The sequence below is a fragment of the Acomys minous genome (assembly GCF_964271855.1).
Source record: "Acomys minous genome assembly, chromosome: 9".
Taxonomy (NCBI): domain Eukaryota; kingdom Metazoa; phylum Chordata; class Mammalia; order Rodentia; family Muridae; genus Acomys; species Acomys minous.
In genome coordinates, this window is record NC_140490.1 from 45,448,099 (window position 1) to 45,465,429 (window position 17,331).

The following is a 17,331-nucleotide window of genomic DNA, read 5'->3' on the forward strand; positions in this document are numbered from 1 at the left end:
TCCTAACTAAGGAGAAGAGACCAGAAGTCCCCAAACAAGAGAAGCCAAAGACTGCAGAACAAGCCTGTGCTCTGTGGTGTGTGGACTTGGAACACGGTGCCTCTCCCCTGGCCACAGGGTCCAGACTTCTATGTAGTCCCTGTATTTTGACTACTGACTACCTGAGGAGGAGGGAGGTCTCCACCGCCTGAAGTAAAACTCACCTTTTGTCAGGCATTGTGTCTCACACTTGTAATCCCAGAACTCAGGAGACCAAGTCAGGAGGCTTGCAGTAAACTGAGGCTGGCTGGACTGCACAGTGAGTTTCAGGTCATCTTGGGTTATGACTTTAACCCTGTCTAAAGAAAATTTCCAAAGCCCAACCCTAAACTCCCAGACCAGAAAAAGTATGTGGCACCTTGTCCGGCCAGAAATCTTACTTTTATCTGGTAATTCTTGTGAAAGCGCATGCTCATGCAGTTTTTTAGCATTTTTATTATTCAGTTTTCCTCCCTCAGCACTGTGGTAATCTCTTTGTAAACTTTCTCTAATACAGTCCTAAGACTAAAAGAAGAAAAAAGACCCTAATCATGACCTAACCATACTGTATTCCCAAGCAGATACAAAGTTTTAGTATTTTTATTTTTATTTTTGAGACAGGGTTTCACTGTGTAGCCTTGGCTGTTCTGGACTCACTATGTAGACCAGGCCTGCCTCTGCCTCCTGAGTGCTGGGATTAAAGGCGTGTGCCACCATTGCCTGGCTAGTTTTAGTATTTTTAATAGTATTTTACGTTAATATTAAAACTATTGAGGTATCACTCAACCCCTGAATTTTCTTTTCTTTTCTTTTTTGGTTTTTTAAGACTAGGTTTCCTCTGTGTAGCCTTAGCTGTCCTGGACTCCCTTTGTAGACCAGGAACTCACAGCGATCCAGGGATCCCCAGCCTTTGCCTCCCAAGTGCTGGGATTAAAGGTGTGCGCCACTGAATTTTCTTTATAGTGTTGTTAGCCAAACATTTTCCCAATCATTAGTACATTTTGAGGTGCATACATAGTTAAGTAGGAAAAGTAAGCATGATTAAATCTTGAGGGGTTTATTTATGAAAATGAATTGTAAAGTTCCCCAAATTCTAAAGTATAAAGTCTATACATAATCACAGAGTAGGCAGTGACCATAAAAGCCAGTCTTATTAGCATTTGTATAACAACCTGGGAGGTAAATGAAAGCCAAGGTTCTCACAGGTAAAGTGAGTTTTCAGAAGGACCAGAGTGAAGATGAGACAGATCCGGTGGTCCACCTCCACAACCGTAGCATTTTAAGATGAAAAGTACATTTAATTCCAGAATCATAGATACTAGCATAAAAGCTGCCCCCCCCCCCCCCCGTAAAAGCAAGAATGTTTAAAAGAATTAAAAACAGGATGGGAGCCAGCAGTGGCAGGAGGCTGAGCAAGCATGTATGTGTAAGGCCCTGGGTTGGTCCACTAGCTCTGCCCAAACAGACCAGCAAACAAGAAACCACAGCAAAAATACACTCAAACCTAAACAAGAAATGAAAATATATGGGGCATATTCCTAATCAAACTATACGTGATGATGATTCATGCTCAGTCTTGTAGACTAGCCTTGAGTTAATTTTTTTTTTTTTTTAAAGAAAGGATTTCTCTGTGTAGCCTTGACTGTCCTGGACTTACTTTGTAGACCAGGCTGGCCTCGAACTCAGCAATTCGCCTGCCTCTGCCTCCCGAGTGCTGGGATTAAAGGCCTGCGCCACCACTGCCCGGCTGAGTTACAAAAAATTTTGACTATTTTAGTGAGGTTTTAAGTGCAACTCTTAATTTCTAAATGACGTGTACGCCAGGCCTCATCACGAATTTTATACATAAATGGCATAACGTATCTGGCCTTTAAAAAAAAAAAAAAGATCAAGGCACCACAGAAGCCCGTTGGAAGAACGGAGTGTTATACTCACAACCTATTGTCAAAGAATAAAAAGTATTCTTAAAAAAAAAAAAAAGAAAGAAAGAAAAAATAGAATCCAGTTTGCATTTTCTCGGAGACTCTGATGCGGGGTGGGGTGGGGGCTTTGGGTCTACATGGACTTGGTGCTCAGTAGCTATCTGCGTGATGGGTCATTCCTGTGTCTAGTGCACCCTGCTCCAGCAGCGGCTTACCTAGAAAAAGAACAGACTAAGAACTGGAGGTAAGCAAAACAAAACAAAACGCTCCTTTACTCACCGCCCCCCCCCCCGCCTTTTTTTTTTTTTTTTTTGAGACGCCAGCTCCGATAGCCCGGCTGGCTTCCAATTGGATGAGATGACCTTGAACTTCTGATCCTCCCGCCTCCCCTTCCAGAGTGCTGGGATTACAGCCTGCGCAGCACGCAGGCTGGGCGCCGCGCCTGCCAGATACGCGCTGTGCCAACTGAGCCACATCCCCGGCTCCCTTTCAGATGAGCTGGGGTGCTGGGAACGACTTCTCGTGCAGAACGTTCGGCTCCAGCACAGCACACGTACCGCAGCCGCCTGGGTTTAGCGGGATCCTCACGGCCGGAGCTGCCTTCTCAGGCGCTCCCGAGATAGCGCGCATCCGCCCGCCTCCGGAGGGCGGCGCTACCCCGGGGAGGCTTCGCAGCTCGCGGGGAGTCTTCTCAGCCCGGCTCTGACGCGAAGCTCTGAAGCCCCGGCGCTGTCCCCGGGAGCGACGCCATCTTGTCGCCGCTGTCCTCCTCGGAATCTTGCACTCGGACGCTCCTGGCATCCCCGCCCCGCCGCGCGACACACGCGGCGGAGGAGGAGCGCAAGCTGCGGACCACGCCTCCCGGGCCCGCAGCTGCGCGCGGGGCGGAGCCGGCCGAGGAGGCCCGCCGCCTCAGGGCGCGGCCTGCACGGGCCCAGGCGCCGCCCCGAGCTCGCCCGGCCGCGGCCCCCTAAGGGCCCGACGAGCCAAGCAGCGCTCCTCCTTCTCCGCCCCGCTGCCGCCACCGCTGCTGCCGCCGCCGCCGCCGCCGCCGCCCCGGGAGCCCGGCCGCGGCCCGGCGCCGCCTCTTCCGCCTCCCGCATCCGCGCGGGCGGGCCCGACGTCAGCGCCGCCCCGCCCGGCCCAGCTTCGGCCTCGGCCTCGCAGCGCGGCGGCGGCGCAGGTCCCTCCCCAGACATGGCCCTGGGAGGCGGCAGCACATGGCGGCCGCGGCGGCCGTGAGCGCGCCCCCGGCCAGCCCCAGCCCGCCCTGAGGCTGCCCGCGCCCGCCGGCCGCGCCACGGCCCCGCCGCCCCCCGCCCCGCCGCCGCCGGCCCCGCCGCCGCCGCCCGCGCGCGCCCGCCCCGCCGCCGCCGCCGCCGCCATGGGCGTGCAGGGCTTCCAGGACTACATCGAGAAGCACTGCCCGAGCGCCGTGGTGCCGGTGGAGCTGCAGAAGCTGGCCCGGGGCAGCCTGGTGGGCGGCGGGCGGCAGCGGCCCCCGCAGACCCCTCTGCGCCTGCTGGTGGATGCGGACAACTGCCTGCACCGCCTCTACGGTGGCTTCTACACCGACTGGGTGAGCGGCGGCCAGTGGAACCACATGCTCGGCTACCTGGCGGCTCTGGCCAAGGCCTGCTTCGGCGGCAACATCGAGCTCTTCGTCTTCTTCAACGGCGCGCTCGAGAAGGCCCGGCTGCACGAATGGGTCAAGCGGCAGGGCAACGAGCGCCAGACGGCGCAGCAGATCGTCAGCCATGTCCAGAACAAGGGCACGCCACCGCCCAAGGTCTGGTTCCTGCCGCCGGTCTGCATGGCCCACTGCATCCGCCTGGCTCTCATCCGTTTCCACGTCAAGGTGCGGCAGGGGCCGGTGGGCCGGGGTCTCTCGGGGTTGGGGCTACGGTCTCTTTGGGTCGAGTCAGGGTCGGGCCTGGTGCCCTTTGGACTGTGATGCCTTCGGGTTTGGGTCAGGGTCGGGGTCTGGGGTCACTTGGGCAGGGGTCAGAGTTGGGCTACGGGCCTCTTCGTGCTTGGGTTTGGGCTGGGTCTGGAATTGCTTGGACAGGGATCGGAGTTGAGCCAGAGGTCCCTTGGGCCCGGGGACCCTGGGCCAGGGTTCGAGGCTTTAGACTTCGGGTCTCTTTGGACTTGGGTTTGGGTTGGACCTGGAGAATCGGGGCGGGGGAGGGGGTGTCTCTTGGGCCAGTGTCAGCGCTGAACTAGTTCCGGGAAGCCCAGTGTGGCCCAGGCTGAGTCTTGGGTGCTCCTGCCTGTGGCAGGCCTGAGAGCAGGCCTCAGTGTCCCTCAGGGCATCTCTCGGGACACGGTGTGTCACCATGCCCAGGCTCGCTACAAGCTCGGCTGAGGGGGCCTGGAGCAAGATGGATGTCAGGCCCTTTAGGCCCGGCGTAGTTGAAGTTTTCCCACAGCCATTCCTCCCTCCCTACTCTCTGGCCTGCTGTGGACCTATTGCCTTGTGCAGGAGACACTTGAAGCCGGTGGATAGACCTCCACCTTAGGTGGGATTGGGGGTGTCATCTCCAACATCCTTAGGCTCCCCCCTTCCCTGGAGGCAGACGGACTACCCAGTGGTCTTAGACTTCAGTGTGTACCGATCTGTCGAAATTAACCCGCTCTTTCCCAGCAACAGGTTTATCTTGGAAGTCTGTCGAATAAATGACAGCAGCTCTCCAGGCCCTTAAGGCTGAAAACAGCCTGCAGAACTGTGGGAGATAAGCCTGTGTGTATAGCCCCGTGCTGGTCCCTTGATTCTGAAGGCAGGCAGACCCCTGCTCCATTTGGAGAACTTGTCTATGGCACTTTGGTTTTAGATTTCAAGGTGCTGTAAAACTTGGTGAGGTGGGATGTTGTCACTTTTGTGACTTTTAAAGTGGTTCAGTTCTGGATGTCTGATGTGAAAGTAGCTGTTCAGAATCAGGAAGAGCTAGGAAGGGGCTTGCTCGGGCTACTTTTCCGCTGCACAGGAAGCGTTCAGTGACCTTCAGCAGGCCCTGATGGTGCGTAAGGAGAGCTCCACAACACGTTGTCAGCCTTCTGCTGCCTGTTTGGCAGAAGGCTCTGCACCCACAATTGGGCCAGAGGAGAACTTACCGGCCCAGCAGTTGACTGAGAGCTGAGCACCTGTCCCTCACATTTCCTTTAAAACACTTATTTTTGGGGGGATGAGGCTGTTTCAACTTTTAAGGCTTGCCATTGCCTTCTAACTTGTTCTTTTTTGGGGGAGGGGGGAACTGAGCTTGAGTTAAAAGTTTTAGACTGTCTCCCTCTTCCTCATCATCCCTGCTGGCACTGATGAGATGGTGGTAGTTAAGTCTAAAATGATTGCGGAAGTCCCACCCAGGGTCCTGTTGTAATTGGTGAAGTCGTGTTTAAGTCTGTGGGTGGAGGCGGCTGGAAGCGTGGTGATTGGCGCGGGAGTGTGGCAGATGCACAGTGTGTCATTTCTCAGAGAGTTCCTGTGAGAGGCGATGTGAGCGTCTCACTTTTTCTCTGTAGCCTGGGGCTCTTTGGAGGGGAAAATGAAGCCGTTTCTCTGTGATCCACCTCTAGTGGACAGCCTGAAGACAGGCCTGGTTTAATGTTGTTTAGGGATGGGAAGTAGTAACATTTCAGACACAAAATGAGCTTTATTTGTTACCTACTTTTGCTAAGAGCACAGGGCTGTATCTTTAGTCAGCCAAGACAATCAAGAGAACACTGAATATTGCATCAGATTAGAGGAGCGCTTTCTCTCTCTCTTTTTCTCTCTCTCTCTCTCTCTCTCCCTCCCTCCCTCCCTCTCTCCCTCCCGTCTCCCTACCCCCACAGTTGTGTGTGCATGCGCTGGTGTGTGCATGTGTGCTTTGATCTTTTTGTGAGAAATGTTGGATTTTTTTTAAATTGTAAACTTTTTTTTTTTTTAAGAGAGGATTTCATAGCCCTGGCTAGCCTTGAACTCTCTGTGGAGACCAGGCTGATCTCAAACTCATAGAGGTCCTTTCATCCCTCCTCTGCCTCCTCAGGTGGGACTTAAAGGTTTTGCTACCACACCTGGCTAATTGTAACATCTTTGAGCCCTTGTGAATGCCTCAGGTACTTAGTAGGCACCCAGGATTTTGACTAAGTAGGGTATGTTTGGGAGCTAGAGTTGAGCTACAATTAAGATAGAGCTAGGTAGGCTTGTTAGGAGGACCCTAGGTTTGAGGGTGAAAATCTGGTATTCTAACTAGCACCCTCATCTTTTTGGAAAAAAAAATGCCTAAGAAATTTAGCTTTTAGAAATCAGCAACCAAGCAAGACATCAAGAGTGTTGCATAGACTGTTAGGGGATACTGTTGTCTTTCCTGCCTGAAGGGTCCTTATGATCTCTCTCAACCTGCTCCATCCTTTGCAGATATAACTAGCAACTCTGGCTGCCTGTTTTTCTCAGCTCTGTCTGAGGAGAGGGTGAAGAAGAAAGTCTGTTGGAGGCAGGAGCTCCATTAATAGCAAAAAGTGACACCAGAGAGAAGATGTGAAACTGTAAAAAAGCAGACAGAATTCTAGGTGCTATTTTTAAACAAGAAAACAATTCTGTGTACTTTGGTGTCCCTGAAGGTAGTGCAGTATTTATTCTTCAAGGATGATTTTGAGGGGCTAGCAGGGGGGCACTTAATCTTGCAGAGGACCTGGGTTTGACTCCTAGCATCCACATATTGGTTCCCAATCGATAAGTCCAGTTCCAGGGGATCCAAACCCATCTTCTGATTTCCACAGGCAACAGATGTGAATGTGGTGCACTTACATACAAACAGGCCAAACATTCACACACACAAAATAAATATAAAAATAAAATTTAAAAAGTAATAATTTACATGTTTTAAAAAGAATGATTTTTGAGTAATAAAAATTATCTTTGGTGTTCTCTGTTTAAAGGTGTGTGTGTGTATTTGTGACTGTGGGTTGGATTTTTGAATGCTTTTTGAATGCTCATAAAATTTAAAACAGTGATGCACTGTCACTACATAGCTTTTAAAATGGGTGACTAAGAAAACCTATCAGTACCGAGTGCTAGCAGGATTCTGAGCATCTGGAATTGGTCTGGCAGCTATTTTGTTATGGGTATGGGTGCTCTGCCTGCGTGTGTATCTCTGCATCCCTTCATGCCTGGTGCATGCAGAAGTCAAAAGGACATTGGATTTCCCGGAATTAGAGTTACAGATGGTTGTGAGCTATCATGTGAGTGCTAAGAATTGAACCCAGGTCCTCTGGAAGAGCAGCAGTCAGTGCCATTTCTCACTGAGCCATTTCTCTAGTGGCAGTTTCTCAGGGTACATGTACATTAAGGTACATGTTCTAGCAAATCCCACCAATGGGTATTTTCTTAGAGACTAGTCACATAAACACTGGGGAAATGTAGCCAGTTGGTAGAGTGCTTGCCTTGCTTGTGTGGAGCCCAGGGGTCTATGCCCAGCACTGCATAAACTGGACGTCTCTAGTCTCAGTTCTTGGGAGGTAAAGGCAGGAGGACCAGAGTTCAGGATTTTCCTTGGCTGCAAAGCATATTAGAGGCCAGCCTAGGCTCCATGAGACTCTGTCATGGAAAAAACAAAACACAACCCGGAACCAGCAACAACTAGCAGTTGGGGAGGTGGCTCGGGTGCTAATGGCTGCTGTACAAGGAAGAGGATCTAAAGTAGGACCCTGGCACCCACAGAACAACTGAGCATTGCAGTGTGCAGCTGCAACCCCAGTGCTGGCAGGGTGACGTGGGACGATCCCTGGGGCTGGCTGGCCGGGAAGTCAAGTGCCATGTTTAGGAAGAAACCTTCTCTCAAAAAATAAGGTAGAAAGCACTTGAGGAGGATGCCCATCATCAACCTCTGCTTCCATGCAACATATACATGTAAACACACACACACACACACACACACACACATGCACACACACGCACACACACACAGAGCCAAGTTCACAAAATGTGATTCTCTTTATATGACTTTCTCTTAAAAAGAAAGCCACAGTGATGGGGATCCAGTCAGTGTCTCTGAGAGTCAAAGGAGGAGAGGCTGTGGCACTGACAGTGATCGTGAGCTGTTACATGGAGGCCAAACTGTCCTCTGTTTGGTGACGATAACATTAAAAAAATCAAAACTCTAAGCCAAAGATAAATACAAATTAATTTACTGTATGATAATTACTATTAAGAAAAGTTAGATAAATATTGACATGAACACATAGGCATATATTATATTGTGTAAAGCATTTCTGTTACAAAACTACAAAAACTGTCCTTTTCATTTTTCTAGGTTTCTTTTTTTTTGAGACAGGGTTTCTCTGTGTAGCCTTGGCTATCCTGGACTCACTTTGTAGAACAGGCTGGCCTCGAACTCACAGCGATCCGCCTGCCTCTGCCTCCCTAGTGCTGAGATTAAAGGCGTGCACCACCATGCCCAGCTCTTTCTAGTGTTTTAAAAATAGGATATCTTTTATTTAATCCTTGAAAAATTCATACATGTAAACCGTGTTTTCTTGGTTGGCTCCACCTCTACCTCCTCTTTCCTACTCCCTTACCTTCTCTAGTGTTTTATATGTTGGCGGAAAGTTATAATTTCCTGTCATCTTTATTTAGAGAAATCCTTTTTTATTTAGAGAATACCTTTTTGATAGAGTAATAATCATATTTTAAAATTACATTTAAATTTATTTGTGGGCGGGCACACGTGGAAGCGAGAGGACAGTTTCTTCCCATGTGGGTCCCAGGACTACAACTCAGGTTGTTGAGCTTGGCTGCAGGTGCCATTGTCTGTGGAGCCTTCCTGCTACCCATACTAGCTGCATGTTTGGCACAGTGCATCTCTGTCGCGTTAGGAGTTGGCTTATAGGCAAGATAATTTTCTTGTGGACACTATACAGCATTACTTGAACATGGCATTTGTTGGTCACTGGGAGAGTGGCCTTTTTTTGTGCCTTGAGTCATGGTAACCTTTCAACCCGCAGGGAATGACTTGTGTTTATTTAAAAATCTTGGTGACATTAGTTCACTGGCACAGTCTAAACACCTCTCCTCGCAGGCTGGAGGTGTAGGTGTGAGGTTCCTTCCAGTGGGGCTTGGGTAAATCAATGCTCTGCTCTGTTTACTTGGAATGTCCATGAAATGGTGTTCCTGTTTTCAGCCAAGCCACTTGCCTTTAGGGATGGTGATCTGTTCTTGGGAGTCAATGGCAGGGACAAGTAGTGTCAGCCTGGATGCTTGCTGATCCTTGTTCACACTCACTCACTCTGTCCTTTAGTGCTCAGTGTCTTACTGTCCATTTTGCATGGTAAGAAGCAACATCCAACTGACTCAGTTACAAATGGAGTCTGGTAACCCTACAAAGGGAAGTGCAGGCTCAAGTCAAAAGTCCAGTTTCGTTGTACGAGTACTTTAAGGGTGTGCCTACATAGTGCTCACACCCTGGCCATTCTGATAGCAGGGGTTTTTTTGCCGTTACAGTAGGAGCAGCAGGGTTTCTGTGTAGAAGAAAATCACACATCATTAGCTCCAAAGAACTAAGAGCAATTCTCAGGGACCTTAGTAACCAGGAAATACAGTTCAGAATTTACTCAAACAGGTCATCTGTTAAGAATAAATATTTTTCTCCAGTATGTCAGTTTTGTAACTACAGCCCTGTGTTGCTAACAGGAGGAATGCATATTCAGGCATTTTCTTGAAGTATACTTCAGTCTAACTGACTGGTCAAGTCTCTCTGCATGTACACCTGAAAGTCAGTAAAGGGCATCAGACCCAATTACAGATGGTTGGGAGCTACCATGTTGGTGCTGGGAATAGAACTCAGGACCTCTGGGAGAGCAGCCAGTGCTCTTAGCCACTGAGCCATCTCTCCAGCTCCCAAAGCTATGTGTTTTATGTCATATGTTATACTATACATTAGCAGCAGCTTTTTTGTTTTGTTTTGTTTTTGTTTTTCGAGACAGGGTTTCTCTGTGTAGCCTTGGCTGTCCTGGACCCGCTTTGTAGACCAGGTTGGCCTCGAACTCACAGCGATCCACCTGCCTCTGCCTCCCGAGTGCTGGGATTATAGGCATGCACCACCACGCCCGGCTAGCAGCAGCTTTTTAATGTGTGAAAAATATTTTCACATATATATTTTTTTATTTTTATTTTTTATGTTTTGAGACAAGGTCTCTATTTAGTCCTGCTGTCCTGGAACTCGCTATGTAGACTAGGTTGGCCTTGAATTTCAGATACCATCCACCTCTGCCTCTGCTGGGATTAAAAGCCTGCACTATCACATCCCTCCCTGTAGTTGTCTGTTTTTGTTTTGTTTTGTTAAGTTTTTTATTTTGTGTGCATCGATATGTAGATGTCAGATTGCTTGGAACTGGAGTTACAGACAGTTGTGAGCTGCCGTGAGGGTGCTGGGAATGGAACTTGCGTTCTTTGGAAGAGCAGACAGTGCTTTTTTAGCCACTGAGCCACCCTCCAGCCCCTGTAGTTTTCTTTTTAAAGAAGTGATCTGTAGTTTGTCCAGCCTTTGCGGTTCATGTAACCATTTCCCTCCCTTTTCCCTCTTCTGTCTCCTTCCTCTTTTACCCTCCTTCTCCTCCCATGTCTTGTCTTGCTTTTTACTTTTCTCTCCTCAAGACAGAGTATCACTCTGTGTAGCCCAGACTGGCCTGGAGCTAACTGTAGCCAGGCTAGCCTCAAACTAAAAGTAACCTTTCTGCTTCAGCCTCCTGGGATTATAAGCATGAGCCACCATGCTCAGTGACATGAAAGCCATGCAGGACTGTGCATCGACATTGCCAGATGTTCAAATTCTTCAAGTAAATCAGAAATCCACATTTTATTTGAAGTTGTTCACTTAAAAAATGTCAAGCCAAGCTAAGCCAAGCCAAGCTCTAGACTGGATTCAGCTCTTGAGCACCAGCTTATTATTTGAGCGTTGATTGTTACCACATTATTATAATCGTCTAAATCTCTTTTTGTTTTTAGAGTCCCACTGTATTTTCCCACCTGCAATTTCTTGGGGTTGCTAAATTGTGAAAGTCCTTGGGGCTTTCTCGATACATGTTCTTCTTTTTCCCGGTGTTCCCGGTGTCCAGGATCACCTTTTGTGAGGGGAATCTTATCCATATGCTCATAGTATCTGACATGGGTCAAGCTCTCACTGTATGTCTTGTCTCTGTCCCCTCCTGACTAGGGGTCCCCCCTCCTGCTTCTACCAACCAGGCTTGTTCTCCACACCCCATACCCAGCTGGGTCCCTAGCCTGCCTCTGGGCCTCTCATTCTGAACGAATTCTAATTTCACCGCTAGCTCACCCACAGTACAGACTTGATAAATGCCAACCCCTTCAAGGCCTGTGTGCTGTGTGTTCCTTTCTGGACGTCTTGCCCAGATCCCCCTTGCCTCTTACCATTTCTTTTCAGTCTCTCGTTTTCCTTTTCCTGCAGACAGGTTTGAGACTCACTCCCATCAGTCTTTACTACTCCAGATCCACCTGACCATTTCACCCTCAATTCTGCTAGACCTTACAGTAACAATAGCACAGTGTCCTTTTCCTTATTCCCAGCATCTCTGACACAGGAGGCTCCCCCACAGCTGCTCTGCCAAACCCGTTGGCAGGTTCTGAAACCAAATTATTGGCTATTTATTGGTATTTAAGAAATGATATAGATTGCTGGGCGTGGTGGCGCATGCCTTTAATCCCAGCACTCAGGAGGCAGAGGCAGGTGGATTGCTGTGAGTTCGAGGCCAGCCTGGACTTCAAAGTGAGTCCAGGACAGCCAAGGCTACACAGAGAAACCCTGTCTCGAAAAACAAACAAAACAAAACAAAACAAAAAAACAAACAAACAAAAAAGAAATGATCTAGATTAAAATACAACCAGAATCTATGAACCAGTACCATTTCCCGACTGTCATACTGACTGGCCGGAATGGCCTCTGGTCCCACAGAGTTATCCCAAATTATTCATCTTGCACACCCTCATAGAGCAGCCCAGCACATCTTCAGGGAGGCCTCTCATGCTCAGACTGGAAGCAAGCCATTAGAGCCTGACTCGTTCAGACTTGTAGACTCTTCTGCAGCCCTAGCCATTATATCTTACTTCATGATGCACACTCTCCCTACCTTACTTACCTGTTCACTGACTTGACTCTGTCATCCCATCTTTTCTGATTGCTACCTCGCTTAGCTTGTCAAATTTTTACTCACTTCAAAGCCTGTCTCAAATACCACCTTCTTTCTTGGGGTGCATGTGTGTATCCATGTGTGCACATTTGGAGGCCTGAGGAGGCCTTTGGGTATCTACTTCTGTCAGTGACCACTTAATTGCCTAGAGACTGGGCCTTTCACTGAATTGGCAGCTTGTTGTTTTGGTTAGGCTGTCAGGTTCTAGGGGTCTGCCTGCCTCTGCCCCTTAAGGGTGGGTTATAGATGCATGCAGCTGTGGGTGCTGGGGATTTGAATTGAGGTCCTTATGGTTGCAGAACAAGCACTCTTGCCGCTGAGCCATCTCTGCAATTCCAACATTCACTTGAAAAACAAACAAACGACAACAAACAAACAAATCAGGGTCTCCCCGTGTAGGCCTCTGGAGCGCTGGAATTAAAGATATGTGCCATTGTGCCAGGCTTTTTATTGAGACAGGGTTTTACTATGTAGATTTGTCTTATCCAAAATTTTTTTATATAGGGGCTGGAGAGATGGCTCAGCAGTTAAGAGCACTGGCTGCTCTTCCAGAGGACCAGGGTTCAATTCCCAGCAACCACATGGCAGCTCACAACTGTCTGTAACTCAAGTTTTAGGGGATCTGATGCCCTCACAACAGACACATGCCGACAAAAGACCAATGCACATAAAATAAGAATAAATTATTTTTTAAAGAGCTTGCTTAGCGAGCAAGCACACACCCTTGATCCTAGCACTTGGGTGGTAGAGGAAGGCTGAGTTTAAAGTCAGGTTGGTCTACATAGCAAGTTATGTAGTGTGACCCAATCTCAACAAAAAGAACTTGCTGTGTAGACCAGGATGGCCTCAGCCTCACAAGTGCTAGGCGAAAAGATTTGTACCACTATACCAATATTCACTTTTTTTTTTTAGACAGGGTTTCTCTGTGTAACAGCTCTGGCTGTCCTGGGACTCGTTCCATAGAGCAGGCTGGCTTCGAACTCACAGTGGTCTGCCTGCCTCTGTGTACCAAGTGCTGGAATTAAAGACATGCACCACCACCACCACCCGGCCCAATACTCACTTTTTAATGAAAATACTTACTGTGTTCTTTTATGCAGACAAATTTTATTTTCTTTCAACATTTGAATCCACACGCATTTATTAAAATGTATTATATTCCCTTTTCTGTTTCCCAAGGGGCTTTATTATTATTGTTTAAAATTTTTTTAGTTATTTTATGCCTGCATCTATATATATAGCTACACTGTGTGCATGCGTGGTGCCTACGGAGGTTAGTAGAGGCATCCGATTTCTAGCACAGGAATTGTAGATAGTTGTGAACTTCTGTATGGGGTGATGAGACTCGAACCCCTGAGCCTCCCGAAGAGCAGCCTGTGCATTTAACCACTGGCGTATTCCTCCAGCCCCGAAAGGGGTGTAATTTTATTGGACAACTGAATGCCTCTTACTGCCTGGGGTGCAACATTGAAAGGAATTGAGAATTAGGAAAGTCTTTGGGAAGCTTGTCATGGGTTAGAAAGTGTGAGGTTAAGTCTTTCTTGTTAATGTTTAGAACTCTTTTTGATGCCATAAGATGCATTTGTGAAGACTTGTGAATAGTTCTTAGTTAGGTTTGACAGATGAGGTAGCTGGCAGTGTTCAGAGCCCTCAGGGTAGAGGGTGTTAACTGGATAGAGGCCAGGGATGCTACAACATTCTGTAGCCCCTAGAACAGCTCCCTTTGGCAGAATTAGCTAGTCCCAAATACCAGCAGTGCCAAGGCAGGGACCAAATCCCTGGATTCTTAAGTTGTAGGACCCTTGGAACCTTTGTATACCAGGAAGAGAACTAAGAATATAGCTCAAGTGTTTAATCATGCATTTATATATTAAGATATTTTTAGATTACAGTATTCTTCATTTTAGTTTACTGAAATTTATACCAATGGAAAGAAGCTAATTAACACATAGTATACATCCCAGCCTCAGTAGGCAATCAAACTATAGGAGTAAATGTCAAAAAATTGTATATGAAGAAGAGGTATTTTAGAATTTTTGAATAATTAGGCTATTTCCCAGTGAATTTATAGCCAGAATTTCAAAAGAACCAGAAAACCCAAAACCAATTAGACATGTAAATGAACCAGGGTTTGGGATTGGAGCCATGGTCCAGTGGTTAAGAGCACATAGTGTACAGCTCTAGGGGGTCTAATGAGACCCTGTGTCCTCACTCATATGCATATACGTGACATACGTGTACACATAAAGAATAATATACATATTCTTAAAAATACAGGAACCAGCCTGTCGGTGGTGGCACACTCCCAGCACTTGGGAGGCGGAGGCAGGCCGGTCTCTATGAGTTTGAGGCCAGCCTGGTCTACAGAGAGAGTTCTAAAATGTTTAAAAATTCCTCAGGTGTCTGTATAGCCTATCTTTAATTTTGCTTTTACTTATTTTTCCCCTATGAAGAGTAACTACTTCGAGGACCTTGCTTGTCACCGAGCTCCTAGAACAAACAATTCTGGCTCACTGTAGTTGTTCACAGACTACCTGCAGTGTGACACACCCAAGGCTGTCACTGCCTCCCCCCAGGCTGTGTGATAGGAGGAAGTAGAGTTTTTCCTGTCTAGAGTCAGAATTAATTCCAAAGGTGAGGCCTGAGCTCATCCCAGCCACCTGGTGCATAGGTTTTATCTCGCAGTAATCCTTTTATTCATCTTAATTCAACTCTGTTAAGAAGGCATAAAGAGGGCTATGTAGGTGAATTGCCGTTTGGGGGCTTTCTGTCTTGTTGCTCCTGGTTTGAGGCACTTTGTTTCTAGGCATCTTGGGGGAAGCATGGCCTGAGCTGCCATTGAGAGATAGCATCATCCATTTGTGCCCAGGGCATTTGGTATTTATTTATTTTGCTGTTGTCTTAGAAAAACAAAACAAAACAAAAATAATGTCAAAAAAAATTAAACTAATCAGGCCAAAGCAGGTGGATCTCTGTGAATTCTAGGCCAGCCTGGTTTAAAAGTGAGTCCAGGACAGCCAAGGCTACACAGAGAAACCGTGTCTCAACACCCCCCCCCCAGCCCCCCAATATGAGAAGGGCTTTCCCATGCTGTTGTATGGTGAACTAACAGGAGGGGTCCAGCCAAAGGGCTGATTTCGTGAGGTCCAGTGTGGTCTTTAGGTCTCCGTTTTGTAGCTAGAGCCCACTCATGAAAATAGTGATAGGCCCACTGAGATGGCTGGGGCTCTCTAGACCCTGCCCAGAGTGTTTGAAAGCTGCTGGACCTTAGGCCTTTGCCAACAGTGCTCTGGGAAGCTTGTTTGCTTATTTATTTATTTATTTGTTGTTTGTTTGTTTTTTTGAGACAAGGCTTTTCTGTGTAATAGCCCTTGCTGTCCTCGAACTCTCTTTGTAGACCAGGCAGGCCTTAAACTCAGAGTGATCTGCTTGCCTCTGCCTCCCAAATGCTGGGACTAAAGGCATGAAACACCATGCTCGGCACTATGGGAAATTTTATCAGTCTAAAATTATTTTTTCTGAACTCTGAAAGTTAAGTTTTGGCATTTAAAAATTTGGGATGAATTTAAAATTTTGTTACTTATTTAGATACAAGATGTTGCTATGTTATAACTTAGACTTTAGGTATATGTCACTGTGCTCAGCTTAGAATGATTTTTAACAAAAACAATTTTGTTAAGTTTTAGCTGAGTCATTTGGAGGTTACTATAGTAGCCTATTTTAAATAGAATTCATATGATAATACTATGGATGTCTCTCTTCATCAGGTTTTAAAAATATAAAATTTAGCTTGCATTTCTTTTAGGTATCTATTCCCTTGTTATTTATTTATTTATTTATTTATTTGGAGAAGAGAAGAAAAACAAAGAAAACTTATTACCAAATAAGCATTGAGTCAAACATAACAAACAACCTGCTAAAGAGATGAAAATTGAAAAATAGAATAAAAGCCATACCCTTTGGTAGCTTGGAAAAAGTATTACACACATGCTTAATTGTCATATCCACAGGGCAAATAAAACTTGTATTTCTTTTTTTTATTAAGTAAGAAATCATATTTTGGCTGGGTGGTGGTGGTACATGCCTTTAAGCCCAGCACTTGGGAGGCAGAGGCAGATGAATCTCCATGAGTTTGAGGGCAGCCTGGTCTACAGAGGTTCCAAGACAGCCAAGGCTACATGTAGAAACCCTGTCTCCAAAACAAAACAAAACAAAAAAAGAAAAAGCAGTCATATCTTATCAAGTTAGGGTGATACTCTGTTGTTGTTGTTGTTGTTGTAATATGGTAAAAATAATTTATATTTTGCTACCTTAGCCATTTTTTTGCATATTTATGTGCAGTGTGCTGCTTATGTGAGCACATGTATGTGTGTACATGTGGAGGCCAGAGGTTGATGTCAAGTGTCAACCTTTAGTGATCTCTACCTTCCTTATTGAGACTCAGGGGATCTTTCTCTTGAACTCAGCTTAGGGGTTCCACTAGTCTAGCTAGCCAGCTTGCTCCAGGAATGTCATCTTTATCTATCTTCTGATCATTGGAATTATAGATGGGCTGCCATGTTCACCCCATGTGTATGTGGGCGTGGGTGGGCAGTTGCAAAGCAGAAGCTTTATCTGCTGATCCAACTCCCCAACCCGAGTGATACACACTTTTGGGGGAACTGTGCGATTCTCCACACTTGCTGTACCGCTTACATGCTCTTATCCGACACAAGGGTTCTGTCTTCCCCACATGCTTGCTTTAAATTTCTAATTAGTTTTGAGTAGTACCATCCTATTGAATGTGGTTACTTGTGGTTGTGGTTTGCAGTTCCCTAATGCTTGCCAAAGTAGTGAATCTCTTGGTGCCACTCCTTTTATTTCTAAAGAAACATTGCTAGCTGTAGTGGAGTTCTAGGCTAATTCAAACATTGCTTTTAAGACCATTGCCTTCCATTCTAATGGAACAAACAAGGCATATAAGATATGCTTAGTTGGCTGTGATTGTAGTTTCTCTAGAGGGAGAAATGGAAATGAATGCTGCTATAGTTAAATAAGAAGTCTCCCCTTTAAAGTCAGAAACAACAACCTACCTCACCGGACTGGAATTGACTGCTGTACCCCAGTCTGTGAGTTGGGCTAGAGTAGGAGCAGAAGCTGGGAGTTTCACCACCTAACACTTGTTGACAGGACTTCCACAGGCAGAAGTCAAAGCCTGTTCTTGTTTTTAAAC

At 46.9% G+C, this 17,331-nt stretch overlaps 2 protein-coding genes across 2 annotated transcripts in view; one reads left to right on the top strand and one right to left on the bottom strand.

Annotated features, from left to right (window-relative positions):
• Window positions 1-1,059: 1,059 nt before the first annotated feature.
• On the bottom strand, window positions 1,060-3,472 carry LOC311604876 (uncharacterized protein). Its single transcript, XM_084795082.1, has 2 exons — window positions 2,498-3,472; window positions 1,060-2,155 (listed from the first exon to the last, which is right to left on the bottom strand). The coding sequence occupies exon 1, from the start codon at window positions 3,137-3,139 to the stop codon at window positions 2,594-2,596; it is 546 nt and encodes a 181-aa protein (XP_084651208.1). The 5' UTR covers window positions 3,140-3,472; the 3' UTR covers window positions 1,060-2,155; window positions 2,498-2,593.
• Window positions 3,265-17,331, top strand: part of FAM120A (family with sequence similarity 120 member A) — a 92,642-nt gene continuing 78,575 nt past the window's right edge. The window contains exon 1 of the mRNA XM_084795072.1: window positions 3,265-3,798. Within this exon, the coding sequence (XP_084651198.1) occupies window positions 3,325-3,798 (474 nt within the window). The 5' untranslated portion in view covers window positions 3,265-3,324. The remainder of the gene's footprint in view (window positions 3,799-17,331) is intronic.